The sequence below is a fragment of the Zonotrichia albicollis genome, chromosome 2 (genome assembly GCF_047830755.1).
Source record: "Zonotrichia albicollis isolate bZonAlb1 chromosome 2, bZonAlb1.hap1, whole genome shotgun sequence".
Lineage (NCBI taxonomy): Eukaryota > Metazoa > Chordata > Aves > Passeriformes > Passerellidae > Zonotrichia > Zonotrichia albicollis.
Genome location: NC_133820.1, coordinates 31,307,987 through 31,329,311, shown reverse-complemented (window position 1 = coordinate 31,329,311; position 21,325 = coordinate 31,307,987). Strand labels below are relative to the sequence as shown.

General features: G+C 39.9%; 1 protein-coding gene across 5 annotated transcripts in view; it reads right to left on the bottom strand.

The window, feature by feature from the left end:
- Window positions 1–21,325, bottom strand: part of ARHGAP6 (Rho GTPase activating protein 6) — a 322,422-nt gene that overhangs the window by 58,333 nt on the left and 242,764 nt on the right. For 4 of the 5 annotated variants that reach the window (XM_074534704.1, XM_005493450.4, XM_026797134.2 and 1 more), the window contains exon 2: window positions 1,936–2,095. In XM_074534704.1, coding sequence (XP_074390805.1) covers window positions 1,936–2,095 — 160 coding nt within the window. Of the gene's footprint in view, window positions 1–1,935; window positions 2,096–12,860; window positions 13,344–21,325 lie in introns of those variants that run through there. The other variant, XM_026797135.2, reaches the window with a different exon arrangement.

Here is a 21,325-nt window from a genome sequence, read left to right as displayed (position 1 = left end):
TCTAGCTATTACCTTCACTTCCTTCAATAGATGGTATTACAACATTTTGAAATTCATTTGTACTGGCTATTCCTTTGTGATGTATACCTTAAAACACAGAAAATCTAATGATGTGGCCATTCAAAGCAAGAATGCAGATGTGCAATTACTTGGCTCTTATTAATAATCTCACTGGTACATCCAAACTGGAGAGCAGAACTGAATAGCCAATTTATTTCTCAGTCAAAATGAGCCAAGAGATTAATGAAATTATGGGGTCAGCACCAGCAATGAAACAGTAGCCTGGAGTTCCTGACTTTTTGAAATGCCTTTTATTTTTAATTGCTTAACAAAAATGTATATTCTTATTTAGTTTCTATGCTTACAATTACACTTTTCAGACTCAATATATCTAAAACTAATTTCATGTTTCATATTTACCCATGTATATATATGCTGTGAAAATAAAAATAGCTCTTGTGTGTGATTCAAACTTGAAAGACTCCCCAAATATTTGGCCTTTTAGGGCCAGATAGGTGGTAGACACCCAATCCCTGAAAACATTCAAGGCCAGGTTGGATGGGACTCTGAACAACCTCATCTAGTTCAAGATGTCCCTGCTTATTGCAGGGGGTTGGCCTAGATGACCTTTAAGGTCCCTTCCACACTAAGCTATTCAGTGAATGTGGATACTCAATTGTTTTGGATGATATTACCACACATCCATCCACATATGCAGGACCTCCATATGTGTATTTTCATTTCTCTTGGGAACAGCCATTGGCAGTTCAGACTGTCAGAAATTATTGGAATGCTCTTAGTGTTCCAGTTCTTCCTAGGAATATCTGATAAAGTTGTTCTCCTGTTGACCAAACTTGTTTTTGAGGGAGCAGGGAAGCTGGTGAGGCTTGAAGAAATTGATAAAATCCATCTCACTACAAACTGATGCCTTGCTATATGCGTGAAGTTGGACTTTGTTGGTTTTGTCAGGAGTTTTCTGCAGATACTAAAAAGCTGATGAATACAAAAGCCTGCCTCTTTCACATTTGTTTTCTACGTCATTATTTTCACAGACTGGACAAATTTTTTCTGCTTAACTTAGATCCATTAAAGAATTGCTCCTGTGGCATCACTGTGTATATGCTACCACACAGCACCTCTGGTCAAAAGTGAGAATTCAGTGATCCCTTGTTATTCCTTATGTAAGTATACAACTGCAAAGAAACCACAGGAAAGCCAGATTTGCAGATGATTGCACAACAGCTATCTCTGCTATGCTTGATCTGCAGCCTACAGGAAACAACAGAAACTTTCTCATTAGTGAGGTTTAGATCTCTTCCATGGTAACCTAAGCACAGGTCTACCACATGCACATATCCTGCATCAGGATTCCAAGAGCTGAGCTTCTCCTTTTCATCTCCTGTTTCCTAGGAGTTTGATGTTTTATGCTGAAAATTAGCTTGTTTTCTAGGAAATAGGCAACACTGTCTTAAGCAAAACTTGGGTAGGACTCATATTATTTGACATAAATGTCTTCATTATCTGAACTAGTGACAGCTGGCTTCCTTCACAGACAATGTTACACATAGTGAAAAATACCACTTCTATGGTAAGATCTACCTGACCTACATAGACATTTAATTCTGGATATCAGGAAATGTCAGAAAAGCATTTTTCTCTCAACTGAGTATCAAGACATCCTGGCATGAATGAGTCTGATTTAGATTATCTACCCTGAAGACATCTGCCCTTGATGAGGTGATCCCACCCCTAGGTGGCCCAAATTGGACACAGAAGACAAACAACTCTACTCATCATTTTTACGTAATGACTGCGGTTAAGCAAAACTGAAATGGAAGACAGTATCTGTGGAATAAAAAAACCCCAGTGTTTACTGCTGTGATACGAAATCAGTGGCTTAACAATCTAAACAGAGACAGCTTATCAAGCCCTTACCTTTGGGGATAGTAATCTGACAGCCCAGGTCACAGTCCTGCTGCAACTGATAAAAAGCCACTTCCTGCAGCCGAGCACGCTCCAGCTCTGAGAGGCTCTGAACGGGAACTGACTTCAGCCGCACGCTGCGCCCTGACATGCTGTTCCAAGTGAAATCACCCTACAGGAAATCAAATGGAAAAATATGAAGCATCATATGGAATGCACAGTTTAATAAACAGAACCATCTCTTTTACTGCTAGAAAAAACAACACAGGTTCTTCTCAACAAAAGGCCATTTTCTCGGACATCGCTAACTTTTCAAATATCTTTATTTTCCCTAGAGCAGCATTCCTTAAAAGGATACAGACATGCAAAACAAGAAGTCAATTCTGTCTGAAGCCATTTAATCAAGTATTGTTGAAAAACATTAGGATTCCTATAACAAAAAGCACAAAGCAAGGAAGGGGAGGAAAAAAAAGCACCCTTGTCTGCTTTTCCCAGTTTACTTTCTCTGTACAGCACTTGATGTTATTTAATTATCTTCCTGCACCATCAGTCAGAGCAGCAGATCTCCATGGACAATATCCATCTTAACTCCCACATCTTGCTCATCCTACTCCAGCAGACTTGGAGAATGCACTGGCAGAGCCCCTTTTCCAACACATCTCATCTCCTCCTTATGACAAGGCTGTGTTTAGAATATGAACGACTAAAGGACAAGACATTCCATGTTTTTGAACAGCTGCAATAACAACCTATTTGTTAACATTTATAGAGAAAAACAGCATGAGATATGCTACATCTCTGGAAGGTACCAATTATGCTTGGAAAGCAAACTGAAAGCTTTAGCTGGTGTATATCCCACCTGTGAGAACCTATACAAAAAAACTATTCCAAAATACTCCCAGTATTCAGCTTGGGCCAGAGAAGTAATCATCACTCAGAGAAGAGTGAACACAAACACAACCTTAAAGCCTGACAATTAAAGTAAAACTTCCAGAATTCATCTCAAAGAGCACAGATTAGTACAGGGAGAGAAAGAATTTGTTTTTCATTCTAACCATGTTAAAAAATAAACATCAGTCTTGTCAGTAAGTATAACCTGATGCAGCTGCTGATAATGAAAAAACTCTGATGCACACCAGCTGGGCGGTAAGAAACCCACCAACCTGCCTTTTATCACAGCATGGCAGACTTATAATAAATAGACTTCACTCTCATTTTCAGTTTAAATTTCAACATCTTTACCTTCACTGCATACTAATTTTTTTTCACTGTAAACTTATGATTCATCTGTTCTGCACATTCATCTGCAGTCAAACGATGTCCACTGACTTTAAAAATTATTGGTGGAAGCTCCTTAATATAAAAATTAGTAAAATTAGACTTTACTTAGCAGTTATGCATTCTGATGTATGCAAACATCTTTTTGCACATTTCCATATATTTTGCCCATATATGTGCATGTACATTTATATACACACGTACAACCTGTACATACATTTGTATTTAAACACATATGCACACCTATGACTGAGTGTATCCACATAGAAGCATGAGACAAAAACCATTAACAAATGTGCAGCACCATTTAACAATGCTTTAATCCTTTAGATTAAAGGAATTACACAGTTAACACCCTTTCTTGTGATTCACAAAACATGTTTGAGTTCAGCAAGGAATTTTTTTTTTTTTGCCAGAGTAGTTTTAGTAAGTCATCAAGCAATCATAAGAGATAAAGGCATTACCTCAATGTCAGCAACTGGACCTCTACATCTTAATGCATGTACTATGATCAATGTCTTTATGGTATTTATATGCACATGAGCTACAAATGCAAAACTTCTGTGTTACCCCAGTATTTAACTACCGTAATTTGTTACTTCATTTTTTTTTCCTCTTCACCTTCTTACTCCTCCTCTGGTGCCTTACTGTTGACTAACCAGATTTAGTAACCTTAGACTAAAGGTTTGCACAGTGTTACAAGCCAAGCTGTGTAGCTTAACTCAAGCAAAACCAAACCAGCAAGAGTCACATAAACCTTATTTGAAAAACTGCACGTAAACATTTACATTTTTTAAAAAGCTGTTGTCATTTATAGATAAAAGTGATCAAAAACATCATCCAAAACCAGACAATGTATACAACAAAACTAATTCCTTTCCAACCCTGATAATGCAAAAGAAACTTTACAAGCACAGAAGAATGCCATTCAATCCTCGTGAACAGATAATACAGAAAGTATTCTACAGTCAAAATGGTATAGACAGAGAAATATAGGGTTTTTTGATAGAGTTTAGGTGTATTTCATCTTAAGTTATTTCTCCATCATGAGTATTTTCATAAGCAACAATATCACTGGTATGTCTACCATAAAAAATTTGAAATCCTAACCTTAATATTAAAACTGGAAAAGGAAGCAAAAACGACACCCTGAAGAAAATATTAAGGTAACAGAATACATGTCCTGTTTCCTGCAGACCACAAAAACCAAGTGCAGCATGGGACTTCTAAGAATCACCACAAATTAGGCAAAAGTTCCTTAACTGAATTCTGCATGAATTATTCCTCTTTTTCAGGAATGAAATAGAATTATGAAAAAAAAATTATAATGACATGAAAAACCAATTACAATACAATTACAATAAATGAAAAAAACCCAGGTTTTTATTCTGCCAGTTTGCAAAGCCCCCAGATGTTCTTGGTGCTCACTGTCTAGCTAAAACCAGTTATTTGCAACATCTGGACCTTGCAATGCCACCACAGGTTGATGAGATTAAAGAGTGTGCAATCACTCTGCCCAATTGCTGTGCACTAAAGAAGACATTGCTTTTCAACGCTTGATGGGTTTGATAAAATCTCTGCTAGGTCACATTAACATAGATTTTTATTATGCTAATGGAACACATGACTAATAAACTAAAATATTTTTGGAAAATCACGTGGTAAGTAGGGCCAATGAAATCTCCTAATCTTTAACAGTTCAAGAAATATTTCCTTGAAAAATTCTGTTCCATTCTGCAAATATATATCACTTCTATATCACTGTCTTCTATGAGTCAAAACACAGTATTTGAGAATTTAATCTATTCAAATACTCCGATGCTTTACAAAACACAAGGTAAATTAAAGGCCTCATCTTCCTCCCAAAACACTGCACAGTTATACAAACAGCCTGTAAATACTGCAAAATCATCCAGGCTTGGGAGAGGTCCAGAAAAGTCAAGCTCCCTTGAAGAATGGGTGCTGGTGCAATTACATCTGCCTAAAGCTATTCAGCACTCTGTGGGGCAACCAAAGGAGGACGAGGGCAGCAGAGACATGAAGAATATTTTCTGTTTCTCTCTCCATATGAGAGGAAACACTTCACCTGCCTAATTCAACATCAGCCTGCCCTAGCTGGAAGCTTAAAAGGAGCAGAAGACCTTCAAGCAACAAGTCAGAATGATGTGTTTGTTTTTGAAGTTCATGCTTGTATGTGTTCAGACCTAGTACACAGGTTGCCCTCTATTATTTAGATTATAGTACTGTAGGTCTGAATATGCTCTGCAAATGATTCCATCACAAAGAAGAAAAAGGCAACACACAAACAGAAGAGTGCAAATAGAAATACTGTTCTGGGATAAAGTGATCAGCCTGACAGGACAAACTGCTAACTGCACAGTTGCCTTCATCAAAGAATTTTACGAAACCATAATCTAGACTAAAAGCCTTCTCTGTTTTTTTCCATCAGTCACACATTTTTCCTCTCAATTCCTCAACTTCAGCTGCATTTTCTCTCTGGCAGGCCCATTAACATCTAACATGTTTCCTCTGCTCAACCGAGCACTTCACTTATCAGGTAACTACCTAAATACCAGAGCAGATGACTCAGCAAAGAAGATTGCTGGAAAACTGCATCTTTTGCCTGTGAAGGATCTGAATCTGTCCATTTTCTGTGTACTTCTTGTCCACAATCATAAGCACAATCATAAGCACATTTTTAATAAGACACAGACTGCAGCTGTTCTGATGTTCTTTCAAGCATTTTTCTAATAGGTTGGATGTTTGGTAACTCCAAAATAAACATTAAGTGGCACATCCTGACTTAAGTAACACCATGCACTTAAATTACTCCTAAGCATGTCTAAGGTATTCTTGTGTGCCTGACCTCTTTCTCCCGAGCCTCCAACAGAGAGTCTTGCAGATGTCTTTCAGAAAAGCCTCACTCTTCTGTCTTTGGTACGATACAGAAACTGGCTGACAACTGCATAGAATGCTGAAATGTAGATGCAAATCTATAGGCAGTGATCAACCTTGATTTCTGTGGAGTTTCAAGCCTTAGTGAGTTAGGGGGATGGGAAATAAGGCTGGGAAATAAGAAGCCTCACACATCACAATTTCATAAAAAAGAATTTAATACAAGATGGAGAGTGCAATTTTCATCTTTTGCCTTATTGCTATTGTTAATGACTTTGGTCTGGACTGATTTAGGTGAACACCATTATCAGATTAGCTGTCTACTTTTCACTGGTCTTTACCTCAAATCCATTTGAAACCACTGGGATCAAAACCAATTACATCTACTTTTTTCTATCCTAGCAACTTTTAACTATGTGCTTGTATTTAGATGGGTGTCCACTATAAAAGAACTCAGTGGTTTTACACAAAAACATTATATTGCAAATAATTTGGCAAATATAGTATTAGAGTGTCTTAATTCTGTTTGTTTAATTACTTCTTTAAGCTTCATGAAATCGTATATCACTGCCACTTTACAACCTTTTGCTTCCCCTGGTCATTTATTTCAACTCTCTCTATAATTATTTCCAGACTCCTCAGGCATAAACTCTCACAATTTGCCTATTGGTACAGGTAATGCCTCTTCACTTCCTGGGTGTTGCTATTAGTAAGAACAAAAACCAGTTCTAAAGTAAAAGTCAGTCACTTCAGTACTGCTACATACTCTGTCCTATTGAATCAACACTATACAGAGTAGTGTTCCTGGACAGGATGAAAATGAAGGAGAAGGGGGAAAACTAATTTAAGCAGCCTTTTAAGCATTACATGCAGTTAAGAACTGCATGGAAAGTCCTCTACTAGTGCTATCTCAGATAACCACCTGCAAATTAATGAAGCGTTAAGAAGCAGTAGATGGTACAAAATGTGCTACAACCTAACTCTCTCTGCCACCCTCATTTCAGATGCTCTCCCATAGCATCCACAGCTCAGTGCATGACAGGCAGCGCCCTGGTTTCCAGCAGGCACTACAAACAATTGCAACCCAAGATCACACAGATGCTCCCAAGTGTCTGCTACTACTGCAAAAGAACTCCCTCAGGTGAATGAAATGCCACCTCAACACTATACAAAGAAGCACAAGACTTGCTGTGTGACATCAAAGCATTCAGAGGAAGAGATCTAAACATGGATGAACAAAGTATGGGGCCCCAACAATTAATCTTCACTAAGAAAGACTGACTTCACTAAGGTTGTTATCTAGGGTGACATCCTGTTCCCCTTGACGTCAGCGGCAAAATTATTAATATAACGTCTCCTCTAGGAAGAGAGTAAGTACAGTCCAGATGATTCCGTGGTAGTTTGAAGCCTTGCACTAAAGTTGCCTCATTACACACTATATTGTATTTAAGTGTAGTTTTGCCAGAAAGATCACATTTTACAAAACACTGGTTGAGATATCTAAACTACTTAATGACAATTAATATAACCAGTGCATTGCCACAGACAGACACCTCCTCAATTTCTGTCTCATTCCCAAGGCTGGAAAGCCATGTATTCAGGATCAGTACTGCAAGGGAACCCCTGTGGGAACACTGGAAACCTGGTATTCCACTCAGGAGAGACAGAACTCACACCCACAACAGAAATACTTCATCTAGCAAGAAGGCATGAACCCGTGTCCAGGTAAAGATATCCATTTCAGACTGTTAATTACAGTGGTGATTTCCATTTATCAGAGTAAAAACTAACTTTAGTCTAAGGATAAACAGCGAGCAGAACAATGAGCATGCTTTCACAGCAGTATAAAAATTGTTGAAATAAAGGGGGAAATATTTCCGGATCAACCTTTCCAAGTTTTCTAAATGCCTCAGGATACTATTTCATGTTTAGAGTATTTAAAAGGCATTCTCTTACACAAACATGATGTGTAATGGAGACGTATTTAATTCCTTTTCTGACATTAATAAACCTGAATGATGTACAAAGATATTGCCCAGCAAAATATTCATCGCTAACATATGGACTCTATACTGAACTTTTTCAACTGATCCAAAAACCGACCTCCAGAAGTCAGAAGGCTCCCCTAAAATGTATCAAAATATATGGTCAGTTTTTTTGGATTTCTTACTTCAGCAGATACCAATATTTCTTAAGGGATTTATGAAGAAGAAACACAATTAAACTAGACATGGCCAAATACCTTTTTGGAGGTTTCAAAATAGAGACAACACACCTTAAAAAGCCCAAATCCAACTTCAGAATTACAGATGAAATTTTGTTGGTCTTCGCATAAGCAGCTTTTTGAGTGCTTTCATGTGTAACAGAGAATTAAGATTTAAGAATTAAGCCATACTGCAATACTCTGAATTTTGCTGCAGGTTAAGGGTACAACCAGTGCTGTCACAACTATGACTGCATGAAATAACAAGTTGAAAAACTGCAGTAGCTAAACCATCTGGGAGCACAGCAGTGAGCTACAAAGTTTCATCAATCTTAACACAAAAGATTTGGGATAGTCTCATTTCATTAAGGGAAGAAGTATTTTCCCTTCTAGTGGTTCATTTAGCATACATTGAGAGGCTGGTGCCTATCAGGTTTAACACTTTTCCAAGTGTTAAACTCCTGCTTCATATGGAATAGCAAAAACTCTGCAAGCTAACTCTGCAGCTGAACCAAAATCCAATACAATAGCTGCACAAATATTATTTTTAGTTGCAAAGCTTACTTAAACAGACCCTACTCCAGTTCCTATGACCAACACAAACGTGACCCCAACAGCCCTCAGTGTTCAGCTGCCTGTGGAGGTGAATGGAGAGCCACAGCCATGATACACTGAAGACTGGCATCTACTCTGAGTTTTCCTGTGCCACAGGTTATGGAAAAGGGGGACTCTGTCCTGAGGACAACTCTGGCTCAGTACTGCAGGTTACAGTAATCCATTCATTCCCTGAGTGCCATCTATAAAAGCTATGTCCTTAATAAAGGTAAAGCTCCAATGAGATTCTGATTATTGGAATAATGCTTCTTCTCCTAAGCCTAAGAAAATGAATGTTAAGCAAACAAAATAGTAAGACAAACTATATGTGAACTGTATTTAAACAATCTGAATGAAAAACTTAATTATATGTCCTATTTGGATATATGATCCTGTAGTACAAAATATTCCAGTGAAACAAAGAGGATCTCTGCTTGCACAGCACAAAATTAATCATTTCTGCACACAATTAGAGGTATCAATGTGACCACAGCCAATGCTTTGAACAGTTAGGAGTGGCATCTATTTGTATTATGGTCTACATAAAAGAAAAAATGGCAACATTTTAGTAGAAAGGAAATTACCTACTATTTAAAAGAGATAATGCATGTGAAAGAGTACACATTGTAATTTCCAAGCCTGGAAAAATTGCATCTGCCAAAGTATTGTACACAAAGCTAAAAATATGTATTTGAGTACTTTAGTTACTTCCTGGATTTTGAGCTTTTAAGACTCATGCAGATTACATGATCTGACAAGGATACTGTCACAATCTCATAATGAAAGTTAAAATCAAATAATTCTATAAGAACTAAGATCTGACTAGCAGTATAGTCTTTAATTCAATACAAAACTCTATTCTTACTGTTTCAAGTGGTTCATACCAGTCTTTTCTATAAACTTGTACAACTGACAGAAAGAAAAATGAGGTCTGTTCCACACAGGAAAACAGTCATCTGACTACCTAAATACCAGATCTGGCTGAAAAACAATTCTAGGGTGTTATTTTCTTCTTTTGGGGGGAGAGTGGAGCTGTGTGTGATTTACTTGATAGGTACAAAATGCAAGACATCTCTAAATATTTACATTTGGAGAGTAAAGTGACAGCTCTCAGTAACACAGCTAAAATACAAAGGACTTGGGAAAAATCTGGGAAGTAGTGACCTGACCTAGAACAAGAGTTTGAACCAGGCTTTCACACAATCACAGAAGCATTTAGGTTGGAAAATACCTCTGAGCTCATCATGTCCAACCTTTGACTGGACACCACCATGCAAACTAAACCGCAAGCACTGTGTGCCACGTTGTCATTTCTTTAATAACTCCAGGGACAGCAACTCCACCACCTGCCTGGGCAGCACATTTCAGTGCTTAACAACCCTTTCAGTGAAGAAATTACTCAGGATGTCCAACCTGAACCTGCCAAGGTGCAACTCAAGGCTATGTCCTCTCCTATTGCTGATTGCAGAGAGCAGTAAGATCCCCCTGGACCTTCTTTCTCCAGGCTAAACAATCCCACCTCCCTCAACCATCCCTGAAGGGATCTGTGCTCCAGGCCCTTCCTCAGCTCCACTGCTCTCTTCTGGACACATTCCAGCACCTCAGTGTCTTTCTTGTGGTGAGGAGTCCAGAACTGGACACAGGGTATGGGGTGTGAGCTCGCCAGTGCCCAGGACAGGGGAAGAATCGCTTCCCTTGACCTACTGGCCACACTATTTCTGGTACAGGCCAGGATGCCATTGTTCTTCTTGGCCCCTGGACACTGCTGGCTCATATTCAGCCACTGTCAACCAGCACCCTCAATTCCTTTTCCACTGGACTCCCAGACTGGAAAGATGCCTGAGGTTATTGTGGCCAAAGTGCAGGACCCAGCACACGGTCCTACTGAACCTCATGTTGCTGGGCATGGCCCATGGATCCAGGTTTACCCCATCCCAGACAACTGCCCTACTCAGGAAGCCACTGCCTACTCCAACATCTCCATCCCTACTGTGCTGAACCTCAGTAGAGATTGCCAGAGCCATCTGCAAACTCATTACATGACTGGCGACTCCCAGAGCTGACTTGGACACCTCTAACAGCAACCACCACAGTAACTCTGTAATGTGACCATGTGTGCTTCCTCATGCCCATTCTCTTTTTCATAAACTGGCTGAGATAAATGCTGAAAAAAGGTTGTAGGAGCCATTTTCTTATTTAAGAATAAGAGTCATGAGTTTATATCACCAGACAGCAGTGCTGCAGTGTAAGCAACACAGGAGTTCTGCAAGGCAGGGACAAGTGCATTTCAAACATACAAGTAAAACATTAGTTTTTAGAGAACAGGAGTTTTCACTTTTGCTACATAATCACTCCACACTTCAGTTTTACCTCTCTCCCACTATGTTCACACACTACCACAGCTACCCTGTGCTACACACTGATGTCATGCAGCCCAGGACAAGTCTGCACCAGTGAGTGAGTTACAGTGCTCTGCCAATCTACTCCAGTTTATTGGGACTGCATTTTCTTCCTTTGTTTGTTGGGGTTTTTGTAAGATCTGGGATATCAAATTCCACCCACACCAGCAGCTGTTTTGCTGATTCTCTTTCCCAAAGACCCCACAAGATAATTCTCTATGGAAAAGAAAATACACAAACTCTAATTACAAGGAAAAATACTGTGAGTACAAAGAGGTGGCTTTGCACTCCTTAGTATTATGAACACTTTTCATCCACGCAATTACTTTTCCTCTTCTTTCTACGCAATGAAGCACAATGTGATCTCTTTCTGCAAAGCACAGCACAAGACATTACATTAGCTTAATGAAAAGCACTATTCTGGCATTTCCTATAAAAAATTTACTGTTTGCACACGACTCTGCTGATTTGCCATTAAATTCAATACCATACAGAGTTTAAATATTTTTTAAGAAACCACTTCAACTATACTGGAACTATTCAAACAGCTCTGAATGCATATACATCTATAGGTCAGACTGATGGATCTTTGCATGTACCTGGAAAGATCACTAAAAAGCACCTTAAAGCTCACCATTGTCTGTTAACATGGTGGCTTGTTAAAAACGTGACTTCTAAAGTAAGAAATGTAAACGGATCCACATGAATAAAAACTGCTGCAACAACAATTTTCAGGAAAAAAGGTGTATTTTCTAAACTGCCCCTCCAATCTGAAGGACCCCAAATTTGAACAGACATTCCACCACTTCTTTCTTTGTTTTAAAACAGCACATTTACTTTGGACAGAAGAGGGGAAAAATAGCCATAAAGTTCCCACTGTTATGAAAAACAGAAACAATTGCTAGAGTAACAAGCTCCTCACAGACCAAGCCAGATGATGAACAGCTCTGGGTCTCTACTTTCTTGTATGCAGTTAACTCAAAAATGCAACAGTAACACAGCCATGGCCATAAAACCTATGCATACAGAAACTGTTATTTGCCAAAATGAACCTATGCAGTGGCGGTGTCATGCCATCAGCTTTCAAAACCCCTTTATCTTCATCATATTTTTCTCACAACTGCCTGGGTTACGTGCCCTTCATGCACAGAGCATACAAAAAAGAGAATAAACATGTCACCACGGAATCCAAAGCAAACCACCTGACGAAGCCACTAAAATACAAATCAGCCTAATTAAACAGTTTGGTTTCCAAACGTTAATGTCACTTCTCATTCCACAGTTTCATTACTCTCAGTCTTTATGAAAACAGGCATGGTCAGGAAACTGGTCTGAAAACAAACAGTATTTGAAGGCTCTCAGTTTCTTGATGGATTTCCAGAGCCTGGTAAGTGCTTGGTAAGGCCTGCTTTTCCCCCACCCTGAATCAAAGACGTTCACTTCTCTTCAAACTCATCTAAAGCCCAAAAACATTAAACCTGATGTCACCATGAATACCACATTCAGACCATGTTCTTCATCACACTTACCTCTATCCCATGACATACAAGATTATTTGGTTTCCTTACCCATTAACTGAGCTCTCTTTTGTCTTCAGTGTTCTTTAGTATTTGATCAGATATTCAGGCTTGAATTAAGGATGCAGATCCAGATATGCTGCATCATAAAATAAATTAAGAATAATGTTGACCTGCAGCTGTGTACTAAGCAGCTGAGAGTGAGCCTGGCTGGAGCAGCTGCGACTCCCAGGACACCTTTTGCTGCCAGACGTCATGAATCTTAAAGAGGAAAAACTGTATTTTCCTTTCTCTGCTTTGAAGCAAGCTGAGAGGCTGGCCCAAGGAAAAGCTCAGTCACACAGACAAGTTGTGACTGGGTTCCCTGCTTCTTACTCCAGAGATGTGCTGAGCTAGTGCAAGGAGCTGTGAGGAAGGGGCAGATCTCCTCCCAAAAATCCTTCAACCTGGGGATGTGGAAACTCAGAACCATCTGCAACTGCCCCAACTCTCCCTCTATCAGTAGCCAAGAGTGCTGGACACAGCTGCTGTGGCACCTTAGAACACAGCAAGGAGCTCTCAGCAGCTTCTGCCTGACCTTTCTGCACAGAGCTTTTTAAAACACCTTTGAAAACTTACTCAGGCAGGCCAGATAAATTTGTAACATAATTTGACAACAGCAACACAGAGACTGAGCATTTTACACAGTCTGCTAGGGGAAAAAAAAATATCCTTGATAAAGGCACTGCTTCATAAATAATGTCTGTCACGTTCACAGTCCCCATACAGAATGCTGTCATCTATAGTGCGTGGGCAGAGAGTGTAGGAATTTGTGAGAAACAAACAGTGAATCACCAATTATTCTGATGGCAGCTCTGCCCTGTGTGGCTTTTCACCAAGTCATTCTTCAGAGAGACAAGTTTGTTTGTTGGCTGGCACGACCTAGTGCTTCATCAGATTGCACACATATCCATGGGCTGGAGTTCACAGCAATGGCAAGGCAGATTATGTAGTGCAGCTTTCTTTTCCCCCCCAAATATCTACCCAGATGCTTTGTCCACATCTAAATCAGCAGGCTGAAGAGCTGTCCACCAGCCAGGCTATGAGAGCCCCAGCTCAGAAACTCACAGCCCCCCTTGGATTGACATCTTGGCCATTAGCCTCACTCCTCACAGCACCAAACTCAGACATCAGATGTCCATAATTCTGAAGCCTTATGAAAAACCCAGGGAAATCAATGCAGAAGCCTCAGCATTTTCAGTGCCTCAGATCAGACATCAAATCCTCAAATTATGCAGCTTCTCACCTCCACTTCCAGCCTCCTTCCACACTGCTGCCCAGGGCTGAGAGGTGCCAAGACCAGCTGGTGTGCTGCACATTCGGCATCACACCAGACAAGATTCCCAAGGCAAACAAGCTCTCTTATGTGCAGAGAGAGCTGAATAACCCCAGCAAAGTACTGTCACTGACTGCTGAGAAGCTGCAGCCAAAGAGCAGTGTTCTGATAGTCCTCCCGAAAATAGGCTGTACATTTGTAGTCCTTGCAATCTTTCTTCAAAAGTAAGTTTCTTTAGCCCACATATTCCTTGTGCCAGTATTCTCTGAGTTTCCTTAATGAGCAAAACTCTGCTATTTATGTAACTGGAAACGGGGTTGTGCTCTTTCTTGAGCCTGGTTTACTCAAACCATGTGATGAAGGAACTGCCATTTCCAGCTCTGCAGAGCAGCTGCCCCAAAAACAAAGTATCTAAAAATCACCAATCCTTCTTGGTGCCCTGCATAAAGATGAAATTTAATGTCTGTGAAGTATTGAGATAACCTTTTCCACTTTTACTTCTGAGCTCCAGAGACAGGGTTTTTCCTTTATCTTAGATTTTTTAAAAAGTGAAACAATATTGGAACTATAGGTAGAAGTTCATATTTATTGGAAATACAGGTTGATAGTGTTTCCTTCTTAGAAACTGAATTCTGCTTTGAACCTGGATTCTTCAGGTTATTCACTATACACTAAAAGTGTTCCCGGCAAGAAAACCCAGGGTTCTTTGGGGCATGCTGTCTACACTGTCTAGTTGAACTTATTTGTATATAATTTCTATTAGCTACCAGCACATCCAGGGAGTTATCTTTCTCATTTCAAACTACAGTTTTTTGTAATGCACAGCTTTATATTTAAAAACATGGTATCAGAATTAAATGTTATGACACAAAATATTCATAGCTTATGGAGAGGTTATAAAAAATATACCCTATCAGCAACAAAAAGGGAGAAAATGAGCATTTGTTTTGTTTTTCGGATTGATTTTTTTTCCAGAACACTCAAAAATGTTCATCTCAAAATTTTGAAATGAGCTTGACCTAAACTCTCATAGAAAAATTACACATTTCTGAGATTGTAACTTTGTCATTCACAGACAAGGAGTATGGGACTTTTAGTTTGTTTCTTAATTGTGCAAAATTCCAAGGACTCACACTCTGGAGAGGTGCGGGATTAAGAGAACCAAATTACCAGGCATTGAAAATTCCTCTGGCTGATCTCTTGTTACACCAATGACCAATTCTAGATATAAATGCCTCATGGGACTGCCAAAAATAGCTCCAGAAATAGAATTGACCTAAAATCTCAGTTTTTTTCAGTGGGGAAAAAAAAGTGATTTTGCCTCAAAAGAATATTCATAAAAGATACGTTTTCTGTGGAAAAGAACAATGGCACGGTGAAAATCTAAAGCGCATTTGCAGCAAAGAATGATAGGTTTGGTCCAAAATGTGCCAGTGTGCTTCATGGGGGATGCCATTTGAGAACTTTGCATGCATAACTATGTATCTTTCCCCTTGCAAGCAGTTCCTAGGACAGATTCCTTCCTTTACCTCCAGGGATGGCATTGCACCACCAAAAGCCCTCCAGGCTCATAAGAAAGAACCTGGGGTATAAAATCCCCTACAGAATGGCTTCTAGGAGACACAGCAGAGCTATCATGAATAAAAACATACTGGATCTTTACATTTCCATGAAAAGTAACTGAAAAACACTAGTTTAGGCTTTCCTGTATTTTTTTTAAACTCCACCATAGAGCCTGAGAGACAGACTGTGAGCATTCACAGTCATACAAGGTTATGTGCACTAGGTTCAGCTGAAGCAGCTCATTCAAAAATAGAAATAAATAAGAGAAGTAAAACAACCTCTGTTAAATTTACACTTCATATGATCCTAAGACCTGTGAAAATAGAGAAGTGGTTGCAAGTTGCATATGCAAAAAAGGCACTTTAATTATATCTCTGCTGTCTGGTCCAGTAACCACAAAACACCCATCTGCTCCAGACACTCTCTGCCTGAGCCTCACAATCTCTAAAAAGCAGAAAGCAAATAAAAACCAATTAAATATATTTAACTTGGGGGTTTTTATCTCTTGATTCTAAGTGTTACCCATCACCAGAAACTGATGACTCCAAAAGAGATGACGTGAGTACTCTGACAAGTTATATTAGACTCTAATAAAAGCCCATACATTGAGACAGATGAAGAGAGAATATGCAGCATCACTCCTTTTTCCAGAAAAGGAAAACATCATAAGGAGCTGCAGAGACTGAAAGTCTGATGGAGAATAGAAAGGCCATCCTGGAGGAACTAAAGCTGGGTTTGCTCCAACATGCCTGTGCTGTGGCTGTAATCTCCAAGAAGAGGATTCTCTGTATTTTCTCAGACTTTTTAAAAGCAGTCATTGCAATATCCTGAAAATGCCACTTTACAGCTTTGTTTTCATAAAACCACAGAGCAGATTTTATTTTTAGTGTAGCTCCAAAATCCAGGTGTGACAAGCAGCATTAGGTACAGCCCACACCTCACCAGCCCTTCGTCACCAAAGGACAAACTCCCACCGTTGGAGGTGTTTAGATATCTGACCTGCAGAAAGTAGAGCAAGGAGAGAACTACGGACTGAACTGATATTTTGGAAAATTCTGCACTAGATTTTAAAAAAGAGGGGTCAGGAAGAGCCTTGTCCAGGCCTCAGAGGGAGCTGCATGGCCAGGGAGGAGCTCGCAGCAGCTCCCCAAGTGTGCAACCCCAGCTCCAAGTCCTGTTTCAGAAACCAAGCTCAAAGAGCACAGGCCCTACTCCCAAACCATTTGAAAAGACACGTCTCCATCCACAGTCTCCAAAGGAAAGACAAACATAAACTCAAAGGCAGACTGAAAACCTATTTTTAGATAAATGAAGAGCACAAAAGCTTTCCAATGTCCTCTCCTTACCCCCTCTTCTATTTCTTGTCTTCCCCTCCCCTTATTCTCTGCATGCCTTGGCTGTTGACTGTCACAGGACTATGAACGCCCTCTGCTCCTATTTAAATTTTTAATGGCAATCTAGTAAGCATCCCCAATCCAATTATTTTAATATGTCTGTGTTAAGTAGTCACAACAAGATCCTCTTGCCAACACTATTACTACTGCAATTAAAATATATATTAGTCAGCTCAAAGATCCACTAAAGCCTCTTCGAATTTCACCCTTCATTACTGATTGAGCAAAGTGTTTAGTGAAAAGAAGAGGAACCAAAAGTGTGGACTTCAAGAGCCAGTATGAAGCTCTTGCAGAAAAAAGGCACAGACACAGGAAGTCAAAGAGCTTTCACTGCAGTATCCTTGTAAAACCAACAACTGCCTCCTAGGCTGAGCTTCCTGCTGAAACTCACACTGCTGCTGTACAAAGAACTCCCCATCCCACAGACACATAACAGCACTGCATACTGCTTTTGAACTTTTATCAAACTCTACTCACATCCAAATATCACAGCACTTTGGCTTGACTATCAAAGATTTCCAGTAACATATGGATGTAGAGATTAATTTTGAGGTTTATGAGGTCTAAAGAGCGCTTATCTGCATTATGCCCTTTAATGAGCTAAATAAGATTATTTGATACAGCTCATTAATAATCACAAAGTATACTCAAGGGAAACTCAATCCAAAAGCCTGCATTTTGAAATAAGAGGGATTATACACTTAAGTATCATTGCAATATGCTTCCAACAGGCTGTGGATGAGTTTTAATTGATCGCCTTAGACATGCTCCTTGTTCTCCAGATCCCCAGGGATCTCCTACAGGAACTTCTGCACTGGGGGGAAAGTCTGCTCATGCCAACCTCCTTCAGAAGTTACACTCACTTTAATATAATTACACAAGTGTACTCACTTAAGTGTTGAGCTCTTCAGAGTATTCCCCCTGCCTTAGCTGCAGTGTGACAATTCTCAATAGCTGAAGTTGTTGCTGTTTGTTCAGAAACAGAGGACGACAGAAAAAACTGGATATAAATAAAACTCTTTAGGAGCCTTTACTCAGGTCTGAAGAATTCAACAGCTGCATCCCATTCAAAAAACGGAGCAGAATAAATATCCTCAGCTAAAAGACTGGCTTTCCAGGGACCAAGCTGAAAATTGGGTACATTTCTAAAAGAAGACATTGATTTTAAAGGCATTTGCATCACTTGCACATTCTGTGGCATTTTTATGAGTTAAAATATCTTTGTGGTATCTGGTATTTGCTTTAAAGCTTTATCTCCAGGAGTTATGTGAAAGTCTGGGCACATCTCATTGTATGTATTTACGTAAGGAATACAGTAAAACTCCAGTTGTTGCAGAGAGAAGCCTGCAGGTGTGCTCTGTGTGCTGCTGGAAAGTGACACTGAGAGCACTGCATACAAGAGGAGTTTTGGTAGATATGGATACAGCTAGTCAATAATGCTTCCAGCATTATAACTGGGGGAATAATAATAAAGCATTTGTTCAATCTATAACTTGGTGTTTATTATTCCACAGAAGGCTACTTCCCTTACACTTCTCCATTCAAATCCTCCACTGAATAAACATTAAATGTGCTTTTTCTCTGACTTTTCACACAGCACAGGATTAATCAAAGTGTACGTTACTAGTGTTATTACTCTTATCATCATTATTATTATCATCCATAAATAACTCATTACAGACTGAGCTGGAATATCCTTCAGGAATCCCTTAGACTTTGTGAAATTTCACCTTTTCCATTTGACAGAAAAATGAAAGCCAATAATAACAAAAGTGCAGGCTAATTATGGATGTTTCAAATGCTGACACATCAGCTGTGGAGCAGACCAGACCTGCAGTGGGATTGTGTTCAAAATACCACCATCTCTAAAAAGACATTCTCAGCACTATTTTCAACCAGCAATGAGAAACAGGAACTTTTGGGGAAGTAATTAATTTCATTTGGCTCGCAGAGATAAGGGCAAACCTCCAGAAATGCCTTTTCCCCCATTTCCTCCCATGCAGGGAGGGAGTGAAAGGTGGCCAGCACAGAGCTGTATGTCTATATTGAGCCTAAGTAGCAAACATGTAATGAATGAACTGAATTCACCAATTAAATTTTCCCTGGCTGCTGAGCACCACTAAGTCTCCTCTGAGCCCTGTGCTAATAAGGCTGCAGATACACTCTGCTGCTTCGCAGTGGCCAGCTCCACAGCTCCTTGATAAAACCTGGGGGTTCGTGGCAAAGTTGCCAACAAGTTTCCCAGGGCTGAGCATTCCTTCAGCCCCAGCCTCTCCCTCGGTGCCCTGAAAGAAGTGGCTTGGGCAGAGACTGCGCCCACCCTCAGTGCACTGAGCCACCCAACAGAGCCCAAGCCAAGCCTCACACCAAGCTGCAGACCCTGCACTGTTCGCTGAACAGCTCAAGGCCACAGTTCATTAATTTCATGCCCAACAGTGAAAATGCCAGCTGCAGATGAACCTGCCATTGCTAAGCTCGTTGACTGCTGAAATTCCCTGAAGTCCAATTGCCATTTATAGCCATGGGGCTGGGTGGAGCATCCCTGGGAAGAAGGAGACCACAGGCTGCATTCTTCAGCTGCTGCAAGAGTCTTTTCCCCCAGGAGCTGGGCATTTGCTGTGCTATTAGTGAACAAACAACAGTGGGTTGCAGTTTTCAACTATAACTACTACTGGCTTTCAGCTAATTTGGTACCAGCCTCGAAAAGAATGGTTTCCAGCAGCACAACATTTCACCCTGAAAATTGCCCCAATGAGTTCTGTTACTAAGGGTGTGAACTCCCACAACAAAGAACAGCAGTACAGAGAATAAAATCCCAGATGAAATAATATACTCATCACGAGTTCTGATGCATTGTGGCTATGGAACTAACAGCAAGTACTAAAAACCAATATAAACCAATGATGCTTTAAGCTCCTTGCCTTTTACTGTCTTCACTCAAAAAATCACCCATAGCCTTCAACAGGAAAAGAGTCAAAGCTCTGTCAAGTTCATTAGGGACTTGGCTATTTCTAGTCTGTCCTACACAGGAGGCATTCAGGTTTCAATGGACTGCAGAGAGTAGCAGAGAGAAGTGCAAAGAGCAGAGAATTCACATATTGCAATGACACAGTCCTCCTCCCTCATCTTTTCCAAAGGGCTAAAACTGCCCTCTATCTGAAAGCAAATCAGAAAACAATAGTACAAATACCATACACAGTTCACACTTCCAAGAAGGCTGTTTAAAAGCAAATAATCTCCTAAATTGCTTTCCTAAAAAAGCTCCATTTTTCTGCTAGTTAATAATCACAAAAGAATTTTCTCAAATTTACTGATGATGGGAAAGAGCACTGCAGTCAGAACATTGTTTTCTTGTAGAGAACTGAAATAACATTTTTTTCCAGATTTCCACAGAGATGTTCAGTGGAAAAATGCCCAGTTATCCTAAAACATTTCTCTCTGGAAATTAATTTCACTCTTTCCTTCCCATACAGTCTTTTATGAATGTGCAGAAAAGCACCCAATAAAACACTATACAGCCTTTGAAAGCACACTGAAATATTATTTTCTGATATCTGAAATGCCTGGCTGTGAGTTTATTATACAGTATTCCAAATCAATAAATATTTTTCCAGCAGCCTAAAAATTCTCAGGTTGTTTTTTTAAATAATTTCCTACCATTGCACCTGAACAGAATCAACAAGTTCAGTTTGGCTAAGTTTTTCATACAAATAGGTGCATAAAAAAGAGGAGTGAACTCCATTTAAACCTTCAGCTCTAAAGTAAAAGACTAAGATGCCAACTATTAAAGCATGACTGCACATTTCAGGTTCTCATTTCTTTTCAGTTCTTCTGGTAATTACAGAAGTAATTCTAAGAATCATCCATCATCCTGATGACGATGCCTTTACAAAATGTGCTGACTTGTTTTTTCACTGTACCATGGGCGAGGGGGTAAGAATCATTTCAGACACGCGAGATGAACAGTTTGTTTAAACCTTAGATTACCCAGACAAAAACTACCAGAAAATTATAGAGAAAGAGGGCAGGAGAAGGTAGAATGAAGAGGGAAGAGGCACTGACCCAGCTCGTTTATCTGACTGGAGGAGAGAGCAGGGTCCATTCCAGAAGAGGAGATCATCTCCATCACAGCACCTCACACAGCCGATTTGAGTTTGCCTTGCGTTTTGCAACAGAGCTGGTCTGTGACAAGCGTGACTGAGCCAGCCAGGAGCCAGGCAGCCATCCCACACCTTGCCACTGTC